This window comes from Mchenga conophoros, linkage group LG1, assembly GCF_057382185.1.
Source record: "Mchenga conophoros isolate Kocher_MC1m ecotype Shallow Benthic linkage group LG1, M_conophoros_male_GT1.1, whole genome shotgun sequence".
Lineage (NCBI taxonomy): Eukaryota > Metazoa > Chordata > Actinopteri > Cichliformes > Cichlidae > Mchenga > Mchenga conophoros.
Genome location: NC_140526.1, coordinates 3,067,409 through 3,080,843, shown reverse-complemented (window position 1 = coordinate 3,080,843; position 13,435 = coordinate 3,067,409). Strand labels below are relative to the sequence as shown.

General features: G+C 42.4%; 1 protein-coding gene across 5 annotated transcripts in view; it reads left to right on the top strand.

Moving 5' to 3' along the window:
* The window catches only part of LOC146582717 (uncharacterized), a 59,926-nt gene that overhangs the window by 1,120 nt on the left and 45,371 nt on the right, over window positions 1-13,435 (top strand). For 3 of the 5 annotated variants that reach the window (XR_014893203.1, XM_085281135.1, XM_085280914.1), the window contains exons 2-11: window positions 4,345-4,478; window positions 4,571-4,701; window positions 7,051-7,168; window positions 7,746-7,846; window positions 7,927-7,968; window positions 10,830-10,913; window positions 11,641-11,756; window positions 12,832-12,903; window positions 12,974-13,124; window positions 13,209-13,402. Coding sequence is in view for 4 of the 5 variants with exons in the window: in XM_085281135.1 (XP_085137261.1) it covers window positions 4,430-4,478; window positions 4,571-4,701; window positions 7,051-7,168; window positions 7,746-7,846; window positions 7,927-7,968; window positions 10,830-10,913; window positions 11,641-11,756; window positions 12,832-12,903; window positions 12,974-13,124; window positions 13,209-13,402 (1,058 nt within the window). In the remaining variant the exon portion in view is untranslated. Of the gene's footprint in view, window positions 1-93; window positions 954-4,344; window positions 4,479-4,570; window positions 4,702-7,050; window positions 7,169-7,745; window positions 7,847-7,926; window positions 7,969-10,829; window positions 10,914-11,640; window positions 11,757-12,831; window positions 12,904-12,973; window positions 13,125-13,208; window positions 13,403-13,435 lie in introns of those variants that run through there. The other 2 variants (XM_085280996.1, XM_085281073.1) reach the window with 2 other exon arrangements.

Sequence of the window (13,435 nt, the reverse complement as noted above, 5' to 3'; positions counted from 1 at the left end):
CGGCGCCAGTTGATCTAAACGCCAGTTGATCTAAACGCCAGTTGATCTGGAACACCCGCCACAGAGTCAGAGTTAACGGGTTAAAGTGGGGAGCAGACGGACCTCCTCTGCTGTGTTAGTCTGAACATGAGCTCGTCTGTGGTTTAATGAGCTTAATGAAGAACCTTAATGAGATTACCTGAAGTTAGCTGAAGCTCCAGGAGAGCAGAGCAAACACTCCTGACCACAACAGCACTGCTCAGTTAGTTTACCGGTGTTTTCATACACGTTATGATCTGAGAAAAATGCGCCAGTTTCCATAAACAGAAATGTTCGCTTCAGTCTGCAGACAGTAACACATGAAGGTTCTTGCAGATTTTAAGTATTATTTTTGTGTTAGAAAAATAGATATTATCTAACAGTTTGGATGTAGATGAAGGTGCTGATGAGGATGAGAAATATCTTATTTATCCCATATTTGGGAGACTTTTGTTATAGCAGGAAATGAATATCAGACACCAACCGACATCACCTGATAACACCAAACAAGATTTATTCTGTTTGTTCATTTGTGAAATCTTGTGTTTGCAGGTGAAGAATTATGTTATTTAAGAAAAAAATTCAAGGAGTTTGAATTGTGCGGTTGCTTTGAGGTTGTTGATGATGTATCTGCACCGTGTCTTTATGGATCACGACATGAACTGTGGTACTGCATGAGGAAGTCGGGAGTAGCAGAGAAGGATGTGAGGGTGGTGCAGGACATGTATGAGGACGGAGAGAGACAGTGGTGAGGTGTGTGGTAGGAATGACAGATGGGTTCAAGATGGGGGTGGGATTACATCAGGGATCTCCTCTGAGCCCCTTCTTGTTTGCTGTGGTGATGGGGACAGGCTGATAGACGAGGCCAGGCAGGAGTCTCTGTGGATCGTGATGTTTGCAGATGACACCGTGAGCTGCAGTGGGAGCAGGTCGAGGTATGCTCTGAACACAAGAGGAATGAAAGTCAGTAGGAGGAAAATAGCTGAACCGAAGAGGATAACGTGCCACTCGTCTCACTCTCATTCACACAATGAGAGAGACGAGTGGAAAGGTTAACATGCAAGCACCGGAGGTAGTGCCAAATGAATAATTGTTTCTGAGACGTGAGATGTGGGAATTTATGGATTTAAAATTTATCGCTCAAGCAGCCTCAGAAAGGCAGAAGTGTGACAGTTTTTTTATAAAGCTAGGTCTTTAACTGCTGTTGACTTTGACCCTGGCACGTTCTCCTCTTTGGCTCAGCTATTATAATGAAATCATTCTGGTAGGTGATTTTAATTGGGATCGGTTTTCTCCTGTGTCTGATTATTTTAAGGCACACTGTTTTTAATCTAACACAAATGACTAAAGCCCCACACACCTTATTCCCCAGATAAATCATCTTTGATTAATGTGCCACATCATTTCTCCACAGCAGTTTTTACCAGCGACTTGACTGATCGCTGCGTGGTTGGTGCTGCGAGGAACAGTTTCATGCTCTGAGCATCATCACAAACAGAAATTTAAAGCTTTTACATGAGCAAGCCTTTTGTCACGACTTCATGAATTTACATTGGGTCAGTTTTACATTGATGGACGGTGTTAACTTAGCTTGTAAATATTACTCTGAGAGTTTTATCTGCCTTGTGGACAAACATGCTGCTTTTAGCCAGGTCAGAGTGAAAGGGCGGGACAGGAAGCAGCCCTGAGCAGCTTCAAGAAAGTCCGACACTGATGCCAATGGCTAAGGTTTGGCAGCTGCATAATAGCTTCGCTGCTTCTATTAGGAAATCCAAATGTGATCACTTTCTGATCTTAACCACTGACAGTCTCAAAGTCCCTGGGACGCGTTGGCAGACTATAAATTCTCTCTCTGACAGCTTTGAAGAGCATTAACATTAAAAAGTCACCGGTCCAGACAGTCTGTCTCCGTTTTTCTTGCGTCTGCTTGCAAGCATCATAGATGAGCCAGCGTCTTATATTTTTAATCTTTCCATACAACTGAACACTTCAGCAGAGATCCCAGTGTGCCTTTGTACTGCCCTCCTGAAAGGTGATGATTCTTGGATGGTAATAATATGAACCAATCTGCAAACTCTGTATTTTAGCTGAGATTCTTTAATGGCTGAGGAATAATCAACCTTAGAGCTATCAGAATGAAAATGATATTTTATCTCTCCAGTACTGTAACTTAAAGGTTTAAAATTTAAAGTTCTCAATGATATCTACGAGGCCCTGGAAGCAAAGAAATACTGCACCCCTCTTTTTATTGATCGAAAGCCTCCGGCACTGTTGATCGTGGGGTTTTATGTCAGAGGTTATTGGAAAAGGGCCGTCCAGACCAAGCTAAGCACCTTTCTCACCATAAGCAGTGTGTGCAGTTTAATGGTCTCTCTTCCAGTTTTTTAAATGTGACTGATGGAGTGCCACAGGTTTCTGTCTTGGGACCTGCGTTATTTACTATTTATGTCAGTGCTGTGGGACAAAATCTAAGTGCAACTGCCTATTTTTACGCAGATGATTAATTGTGGTAATAATCTGGTACCCTGGTATCGACATGGTTTTCGAACATTTGCAGTTAGCTTTTGATCGTACACAGTCACAGCTGTTTCTGCTAAGGCTGTCTTTGAAATGCATCTATAAAAAAAACCACGGTTGTGTTCTTCTCAGAGGGTTCGGTTAACCCTAATCCTAACTTCCCTCTCTTGTATCTTCTCAAGGTACATGTATTAACAATGAAGCTGTGGAGTCTTACAAACATCGAGTTCCTGTTGAAGCTAGGCTGAAGCTGGAGTTTTGTTTTTCTTAGAAATGGATCGTTGGACTTTGTTTATCACGGCATTAAGATTTATCACCGGCTCAAAACCTTTAGCACACCACTGTACGTTATATTCACTGGTTGATTAGTCCTCATTAGCCTCATGCAGGATGGTTCATTGATAGCATTTTGTCTCTAAATTCATTTCTGGTTTACTCGTCTCCTATTTGTCAGATTACCTGTAATCTGACAAATAGTTTAGTCACAATCTGCGGTCTCAGGACTTCTTTGCACTCACTGTTCAGACCTCAGAGAGAAGGTATTCTCCTTTTCTGTCCCGTCCTCATGGATTACATGACAGAAGGATTTCAGGCTCTCAGCTGATTTTGCTCGTAGACTTTAAAAGACGCATAAATGGTTTTGTGAAATCATCACTGGGAATCTTGTTTTTAGTTTGACTGTGTAGACACTTGGTAAAATATTCAATATTTTATTGGTGTTATTTTATTATGCCTGTTTGAAACAGGTCTCTCTTGTAAATGAGGCATTGAGTCTCAGGACTATTTGTATAAATAAAGGTAAAATGAACAAGCACTTGGTGACAGTGGTGAGGAAAAACTTATTGTCACAGGAAGTAACCTCGAGAAGAACCACGCTCGGGGAGGGGCCGGTATGGGAGTGAGGGGAGGAAAAGAAAACACTCAGTGCATCATGGGAATCCTTCAGCAGCCTGAGACTATAGCAGGAGAAATCTGCTCTCTCTTTCTAGTCCCTGTCAGGACTCTTGCTGCAGCATTTTGGATTAGCTGAAGGCTTTTCAGGGAGTTTTTAGGACATCCTGATAATAATGAATTACAGTCGTCCAGCCTGGAAGTAATAAATGCATGAACTAGTTTTTCAGCGTCACTCTGAGACAGGATATTTCTAATTTTAGAGATGTTGCACAAATGGAAGAAAGCAGTCTTACATATTTGTTTAATATGTGCGTTGAAGGACATGTCCTGGTCAAAAATGACTCCAAGGTTCCTCACAGCGTTACTGGAGGCCAAGGTAATGCCATCCAGGGTAAGAATCTGCTTAGATACTATATTTGTAGGAAATTAACGGTCATCAAGGTTTTTATATCTTTAAGACATTCCTGCAGTTTAACTAACTTATATCATCTGGCTTCTGGCTTGTATACAGTGTTTTCCAATAATAGATGAGTTTAAATACTTGGGGTCAACCATCCAAAACAAGGGACAGCACACAAGAGACATGAAGAAGTGTGCAGGCTTGGTGGAGTTTCAGGGGTGATTTGTGACAGAAGGACGGCAGCCAGCATGAAAGGGAGGGTTTACAGGGTGGTAGTGACACCTGTGTGGTTTGGAGGCCGAGCTGAAGACGATGGTATCTTCACTGGGAGTAGAAATGAGAGCTCAGCGTCAGAGAGGCGAGACTGAGACGGTTTTATATGTCTTATCTCTTCTATCACTTATTTATCACTGTGTTGTGTTCCTGCAGGTGTTTGACGCTCAGTGCAAACACTAAATCAGAATCAGAATCAGAATACTTTATTGATCCCTGGGGGAAATTATTTTTTGTTACAGTGCTCCATTTTAAACCAGGAGCTGATGTCCGTCTCATGAATTAACCTCAGCCGGGGTCGTCAAACACAGCAGCCAGTCTCCCAGTATGACCAGTATGGCTGCCTCCAGCACAACCAAGATCGCATGGCGCCTTCGTGAGTATTAAAGTTACTCAAACGATCATCACACCCTTCCTGTCCAGCAGCCCAGCCCGACCTGAATTTGTTCCTCCTTTGTTGCCGTACAGAGGAGTTCGAGGCTCAATCCAGCTCCATTTCCTGTCTGGCTCTGGGGAAAAGCTCGGGCCGCCTGCTGGCCACAGGAGGAGAGGACTGCAGGGTCAACATCTGGGCCGTCAGCAAGGCCAACTGCATCATGGTGAGTCCCCCGCAATGCAAAATGCGATGGGTTTCTAATTTTTAAGGTTTCCGTCGAGGTTTTTTAGGCCTGAAACATGAGCAGATTCAAAGGAACCCATCCTTTACCTACTGCTCTTCTGCAGTCTGCAGGTCATGATGCCCACACCTGCCTCTCTCCTGTCACCACCTCACGCTTTTATCTTTATTATTGATTCATTTCTGATTGTTAAATGATGAAAACAGAGTTCGCTCCATGGGAATTAAACAGACTCATGTTTCCCCTCCACTGCTCGCCATCTTCCTCCAACTAAACTAACCTGCCTGACCTCTTACGTTGTGTGTAGTGCACCACATCATGGCAGAGCGCAGACTGTATACAGGGAGTGCAGAATTATTAGGCAAATGAGTATTTTGTCCACATCATCCTCTTCATGCATGTTGTCTTACTCCAAGCTGTATAGGCTCGAAAGCCTACTACCAATTAAGCATATTAGGTGATGTGCATCTCTGTAATGAGAAGGGGTGTGGTCTAATGACATCAACACCCTATATCAGGTGTGCATAATTATTAGGCAAAGTCCTTTCCTTTGGCAAAATGGGTCAAAAGAAGGACTTGACAGGCTCAGAAAAGTCAAAAACAGTGAGATATCTTGCAGAGGGATGCAGCAGTCTCAAAATTGCAAAGCTTCTGAAGCGTGATCATCGAACAATCAAGCGTTTCATTCAAAATAGTCAACAGGGTCGCAAGAAGCGTGTGGAAAAACCAAGGCGCCAAATAACTGCCCATGAACTGAGAAAAGTCAAGCGTGCAGCTGCCAAGATGCCACTTGCCACCAGTTTGGCCATATTTCAGAGCTGCAACATCACTGGAGTGCCCAAAAGCACAAGGTGTGCAATACTCAGAGACATGGCCAAGGTAAGAAAGGCTGAAAGACGACCACCACTGAACAAGACACACAAGCTGAAACGTCAAGACTGGGCCAAGAAATATCTCAAGACTGGTTTTTCTAAGGTTTTATGGACTGATGAAATGAGAGTGAGTCTTGATGGGCCAGATGGATGGGCCCGTGGCTGGATTGGTAAAGGGCAGAGAGCTCCAGTCCGACTCAGACGCCAGCAAGGTGGAGGTGGAGTACTGGTTTGGGCTGGTATCATCAAAGATGAGCTTGTGGGGCCTTTTCGGGTTGAGGATGGAGTCAAGCTCAACTCCCAGTCCTACTGCCAGTTTCTGGAAGACACCTTCTTCAAGCAGTGGTACAGGAAGAAGTCTGCATCCTTCAAGAAAAACATGATTTTCATGCAGGACAATGCTCCATCACACGCGTCCAAGTACTCCACAGCGTGGCTGGCAAGAAAGGGTATAAAAGAAGAAAAACTAATGACATGGCCTCCTTGTTCACCTGATCTGAACCCCATTGAGAACCTGTGGTCCATCATCAAATGTGAGATTTACAAGGAGGGAAAACAGTACACCTCTCTGAACAGTGTCTGGGAGGCTGTGGTTGCTGCTGCACGCAATGTTGATGGTGAACAGATCAAAACACTGACAGAATCCATGGATGGCAGGCTTTTGAGTGTCCTTGCAAAGAAAGGTGGCTATATTGGTGGCTGATTTGTTTTTGTTTTGTTTTTGAATGTCAGAAATGTATATTTGTGAATGTGGAGATGTTATATTGGTGTCACTGGTAAAAATAAATCATTGAAATGGGTATATATTTGTTTTTTGTTAAGTTGCCTAATAATTCTGCACAGTAATAGTCACCTGCACACACAGATATCCCCCTAAAATAGCTAAAACTACAAACAAACTAAAAACTACTTCCACAAACATTCAGCTTTGATATTAATGAGTTTTTTGGGTTCATTGAGAACATGGTTGTTGTTCAATAATAAAATTATTCCTCAAAAATACAACTTGCCTAATAATTCTGCACTCCCTGTATAAAGGATGGGTGTAGATTTGAATTCTGAAAAGTGAAGCTTAAACCTGCGTTTTTCATGGATGTCCAGCAGGGGGCGACTCCTCTGACTGTGAATAGAAGTCTGTGAGAAAACGAGCCGCCTCCTCACCTGATCTCTGAGCTCAGTAAACAGTTTCCTGACGGCTTTATGGTCTCAGTCGCTGTTTTCAGGTCTTATTGAATAAAAGATGAAGCTCATTTTGGAAATGATGGTTTCCATTAGTGTTCAGGGGACGATAAAGCAGGAGATGAAGGTGGGCTTATTTTGTGATTGACAGGTGACGTGGTGTCCCTCAGCAGCTTCACTAACACTAACATTTTGATATATAGTCTGTGTTTTGAGTTTTTGAGAAAGGAGCGAGGTGCAGTTTTAGGTGATGATGTCTGTTCTGACTGTTTCCTCTCAGAGTCTGACTGGTCACAAGAACCCAGTGGAGTCTATCCATTTCAACGTGTCGGAGGAGCAGGTCGCCGCCGGGTCGCAGTCAGGTTCAATACGAGTCTGGGACCTGGAGGCTGCCAAGAGTAAGACTCTGTCTGTTCTGTGGCTACGAGGCTTTTTAGTCAAAGCTTCACCGCCTCTAAACTGTCTGTGTGCGTAATTTATCTGCACAGGTGCTTTAGATCAGCGGTGGACAGCGTAAGGTTCACACTGACAAAGAGAAGTGAAGTGAGCGAAGCAGTCGATTAGAAATATGACACACAAAGAGCTGAAACATGTTAAAATCAACTTGCTTTTTTTTTATTAGTGTGGTGAGTTTTTTCTAAATTTCTGAGTGCAAAGTTTGAGCTATGAGCTCTTCCACCTCTGCTGCCTCGAGGACACAGGACATCCGTCATACCACATGATGTCAGCCTCTGTAATATAGTACATCAGTCTGATTGAGTATATGTTATTATTAGTAGTATTTTTCCATCTACTCTTATTTTGAAAATTGATACAGCTTCCTCAGTGTTCAGTCTCAGGCTGTAACGGAGGACGTTGTACCCCGCAGTCAGAATAATCGTCCGTCCCATCATGCGGAGGCGTTTTAATGCACCTAAGCTGGGTCTTAGTTAGAAAGAGATGCAAAGAGGTGACCCTGCTGCTTCCTGTGCTCAGTTTTAAGGACTCTGATGGGACACAAAGCCAACATCACCAGCCTGGGCTTCCATCCCTTTGGAGACTTCCTGGCCTCCAGCTCCATGGACACAAACATTAAGGTAGGCGTGCTTTCCTGTGTGAGAACATCCTTGAAGTCTTAATCCGCTCTAATGAAATGTCTCTTCTTTTCTGCTGTCAGCTGTGGGACTTGCGGAGGAAAGGATACGTGTTCAGATATAAGGTAAGTTTGTGCTCAGGATGACAGGCCGGCTCCTAATATCCTGCTCGAATCCAGGTGCACGTTTCTAACAGGTGGACAGTGGCTGCAGGTGGATTTGGTAAACACACCTGTGGTGACCTAACAAAGTGTGATGTGGACATTTGCTTCAGTGGAATCTGATCTTTTATGCAAATGAGTTGACCTCATCTGACCTGGAAACAGCACCGTGTGAAAAGCTAAATCCTGATTGTTTTCAGGTTTCTGACAGATTTTTGATGTTTTTCAGATGTTTAAGCCCCGCTCTACATTCTGATGCTTGTTTTCCACAGTTGTACCATCACATACAAAACAAACACACACAGACACGTGGTCACTAGTGATGGGATTTCCGGCTCTTTTTAGAGATCCGGCTCTTTCGGTTCGGCTCACTAAAAAGAGCCGGCTCTTTCGGCTCCGAACCGGCTCTTCAGGTTGTTTTGTTGCTTTAATTAATTTATTATTAACAATAATATAAAATTATGCACAAAAGGAATTACTAACATAAAAACAAGTGGTTTTATTTATATATGTTTATATATAAATATATGCGGTGGCCCCTAGAGACAAAACACGTACAAACTCCAAAACACATTTCTAGCATGAACTGAACTTCCAAAGCAGAGCTACTAGATCACTTAAATTACACAATTGAAAGCATGTGTGTATTGTTTGTGTATTTATACACAGGCACTCATATATATATTCAAATAATTTAAAAAAAAGTTCATTTACCTGTTATTACCACACACCAAATCCGGTCGTTGGTACTTGCTGGCTTGTGTAGCCACAAGATAACAAAGGCTCAACACTGCGCCCAGCATCCTGGAGCACTTCTGTTGTCTTTTGTACGTGTTTTGAGTTTTTATATGCTTCTGAGTTTTTATATGCTTCTGAGTTTTTATATGCTTCTGAGTTTTTACGTGCTTCGGAGTTTGTACGTGTTTTTACGTGTTTTGGAGTTTGTACGTGTTTTTACGTGTTTTGGAGTTTGTACATGCTTCAGAGTTCGTACGTGATTTGAAGTTTGTATGTGCTTTGTCTCTAGGGGCCACCGTAAATATACTTTTATTTATTCACTCCACATAAAATGTAATAAATAAATCATATAATACAAAAATCAACTATTCACATTTCAAGTTTTAACTATTTAAATTTCAGCTTTTTCCTTTCACAAATTTAAAGTGAAAAGAACACAAAACACTGCAAACCACAACACAATTAAATATAAATTATAATAATATGAAAACTAAAAGAACATGCATATTCTCTGTCATATGGACCTGCATGAATAAACTTTCTCAATCCTTTATCTCTTTCTTAAGGTCTTAAGTTTTGTTGTTTTTATGTTTTTATGTTTTACAAAAAAAAAACTTCACATTTTTTATATTTTTAAACGAAAGTGACATGCAAGGATATTTTTCTTTAGTGATGTTGCTTCAGCAATCTCAAATACTAATTATTCTGGGAATTTTTATGGTCAAACTATGTGATTTTCCAAATGTGTGTGTGTGTGGAGTAAAATGACCTTGTTCTTATGATGTTGTCACCGTGAATCATTTAGGATTAACAACACAAATTGTATCGATAGCAGAAACAGTCTTATAACTTATAATTCTCACACGTTACCGCTAGTTTTACAAACGCAGTCTTCTTCAGCTCTGTTTATGTAGCTTTTATGAAACTGATTTTCCATAGTACAAGTAGAATTTAATTTTTCTTTGCTCTCCAGTATAAATGCAATAATTTGCAGGCTTTTTACTGAAACTCTCACAATGCAACACTCAATGCTCAGAGCTTCATATATCAACAGCTCTGAAAATATCTTCTTTTTTAAAGTAATGTAGGACAGGATCTCTCACTCTCTGTGTCTCAAAAAAAACCCAACTAAACTGGCAATCACCACTAAACAAATGAAAGTAGTTTATGGCTTTTTTATCAGCTGCATTTCTTTCATTTATGTATTGATCCCATTGTTTATTGGTAATGCTTTTAGGTCACTGTTTTAGCATGTCTGCCTCACACTCCATTTAAACAGTTTAACAGATAGTGGGAGGAAGGTGGCATTGGAGTTTGTTGGGTGCTCCTTCTGAGACCGATCTGTTGCAGTCTGTTTGGCCACAGCTGTGGGTGCCTTCTTTGCTGATCGCTTTATTCTCTCTTCTAGCATACTCCTTAATCTTATCCAATTTCAGTTTATCCAACAACAGATGCAGCCTGTGATCCACTCATTTTAAGCATTCAACATAAGCAGCATGCCAAAATCCAAAACAAAGGCAACAGCAATTCCTTCAAACTCAGGTGAACGCCTGCAGAGCCACAGCACACACACACACCAAACCGAATAGCAAACGTAGCGGTGGGCGTGTCACAAAAACATCTTCTATGGTCAGAATCCAAACTGCGTTCAAACAAACAATACGCAGCACAAAAACACAGTTTACATACCACCGTCGTCTTCTCCTTATCTGTCAGACTAGCCGATTTTATGGGTGTCACTGTGCGCCAAAGCCGAGGACGCTCAGAATGATTCGGATTAAACTGTGTCAGTCGGAGCTTTTATGGAGTCTTACAGTAAACGGATTATTGCATTTAAAAGAACTGAGAGACTTCAATTTAATTTTGTTTATGCAGCGCCAAATCACAACATCAGTCACCTCAATGCGCTTTATACTTTAAGATCTACATACAGAGAAAAACCAACAATCATATGACCTCCTATGAGCACTTTGGCGACAGTGGGAAGGAAAAACTCCAGAACCAGGCTCAGGGCTTCTACTTTCCTTCAAAATAAAAGCTTCACATGAGTCTCGATAGCAAAAATCTGACCAGTGTTGGTGTTGCAGGGTCACACTCAGGCTGTGAGGAGTTTGGCCTTCAGTCCTGATGGGAAGTGGTTAGCTTCAGCGAGCGACGACTGCACCGTCAAGGTACGACCTGATCTGACGTCTCACCTTTAATGTAAAAAATATATTTTAAGGATTGTTTTTCCCGGTACTTACATGTTGTGGTAACTCTGACTCTGTAACAGTAGATGCTGAGAAACCTTCAGAGTAACTATAACCTGCAGGAGTTACACGATGCTGTGAATGTAAACTGTGAAGCAGAACATCAGCAGCAGGAAACTGTGCAGAAAGGCTGGAAGACGTTAAAATGTTCCAGCTGGTCCTGGTTCATGTTTGGTAGTCACGTGTTCCCATAAAATAAAACGAGCGATTGAATCGCAACATTTTTAGATTCTTCTACATTTTAAAATGGTTTTAAAAGGTCCGTCTGTTGAATCACTTCAGTGTTTTAGGATTTTTAAGATCCATCTTTTCTATTAAAATAGTTTTCAGGACACTTCTTGACCCAGGTTCAGTTACATTTATTTAAATAAAGTAATAAGCTGGTGATGTGTAACGACTCGTTAGGCTAACATTTCATCGATGTTTAGAATTAAGTTTCATTTCATTTGCAGCGGTCGGATGTTCGGGTGTTTGAGAGCATCTTGGGAATTTAAAAGTGTGAACATGATGTGTTTATTCTGTAAATGCTGTGAAAGCATCAAACCGGCAGCATCCTGTAATAAAATCGCTCATTCTGATTGGCTGAAGGAGGTGAGCTCTGCTCTCTTCCTGTTCGATGACCTCAGCCCTGTCCTCTTGTCTCCATCAGCTGTGGGACCTGGCTCAGGGGAAAACCATCACGGAATTCAAATCTCACACCGCCGCCGTCAACATCGTCCAGTTCCACCCCAACGAGTACCTGCTGGCCTCCGGAAGCTCCGACAGGTACGTCGCCGCAGGCCGAGCGCCCGAGACGCAGCAGCTCGGAGCTGAAGGAGCGACTCATGAGTGGAATCAGTGTTTGTGACACTTTGTGGCTCGTTTAGTTTTTCTGTTTCATGAAGCTCAGAGGCTGCGCGAGGTTGTCCTCTCTCTGTGCCGCCAAGATTTTATTTTGGTGCTGAGTTTGATTGTTTGTGGCATTTTTTTAAATGTAACATTTCTTTTAGTCTGAAATTCTTTTACTTTTTTTCACATACATGTCCTGTGTCTTCTACATGTCCTCTGCATGTGCCACTAAATCATACATTTATAACTAAAAGTAAACAGGAAATATAATATAAATATAATAAAATGGAAATAATAACTCATCCTTTCTCCAACACAACCAGCAAGTGCACTCAGTATTTAATCATTTCTTTATTTTTGCATATGAAGTATAAATAAGTATTCCAACATGAATCACTTAAATTGATTATTATGTTTAATTTGAGGACATCGACCTGGTGTTAGAGACAGTTTATAAGTTACACCAGCAAGCAAAGCTGTAGTTTGTGGCCTGATTTTCCGATTGTCATGTGATCGTGATGGAGCCGTTAAAGCTTTGAATGTGTCACTTCAAAGAAATGAGACATTTTGTAGGTTTTGGCCTGTTTTAGTGACAGAACAGGGAGCAGGGTCATTTTTATCTCAAACAGTTTATTGATGGAATAAATCTTACTCTCATTTATGAGAATAAGAAGTGACTCAAACACATACTTTCTTCAATTAATTATAAAAATGTCTTTAGCTTAGCTTGTAGTTAGAGCTGGGTTAGGCGACCCTAACCATCCCTCAGGTTCCTGGGGACTTCCCATGATGCACTGAGAGGTGCACTTTGCCCTCCACTCCCTCTTTTGTTCGTGTTTCGTTCCTCTTTTCTCTTTCTCCTCATTTACTGACTTGTCACTGCTGACCGTGGATCTGTTGGAGGTCTCTTCCTGTTCCTCAGCCGTGTTGTAGCGTCTTCACCTGACACTATAAAACACCTACAGGTGTCTCTAATGAGCTGCAGCTGTATGAACTCTGCATGTGCTTGCAGGACCATCAAGCTGTGGGATCTGGAGAAGTTTACGATGATCGGCTCGTTGGAGGGCGACACGACTCCGGTCAGGTGAGTTTTTCCCCGTTGCAGCAGGGTGTAACTGGAATGTGACCTCTGACCCCTGTCCCTGTGGTTTCAGGTGTATATGTTTTAGCCCAGATGGCTCCTGCCTGTACAGCGGCGCCACGGACTCGCTGCGGGTCTTCGGCTGGGAACCGGACCGCTGCTTTGACGCGGTGCCGGTGAGCTGGGGAAAGGTGTCTGACCTCGCCATCTGCAACCAGCAGCTGGTGTGTAGCTCCGCCCACCGCTCAGTAACAGTACTGTGCAGAAGTTTTAGGTAATCTTAATCTTCCACCTTCTCCTCATGTCAGATCGGCGTGTCTCATCAGCTGTCGAGTGTGTCGTCCTACGTGGTCGATCTGAAGAGGGTAAAGAAGAGCGGTGGCGCCGTGATCCAGGGGATCATCCAGGACGACCAGCCGCTCACAGAGCCGAAGAAGGACCCCAAAGGAGCGGCACTGCGAAAGAACTACGAGAGACCCACGACCACCTGCAGATCGCAGAGGTACGGCACACTGAGAGACAGGAGAAAATACTC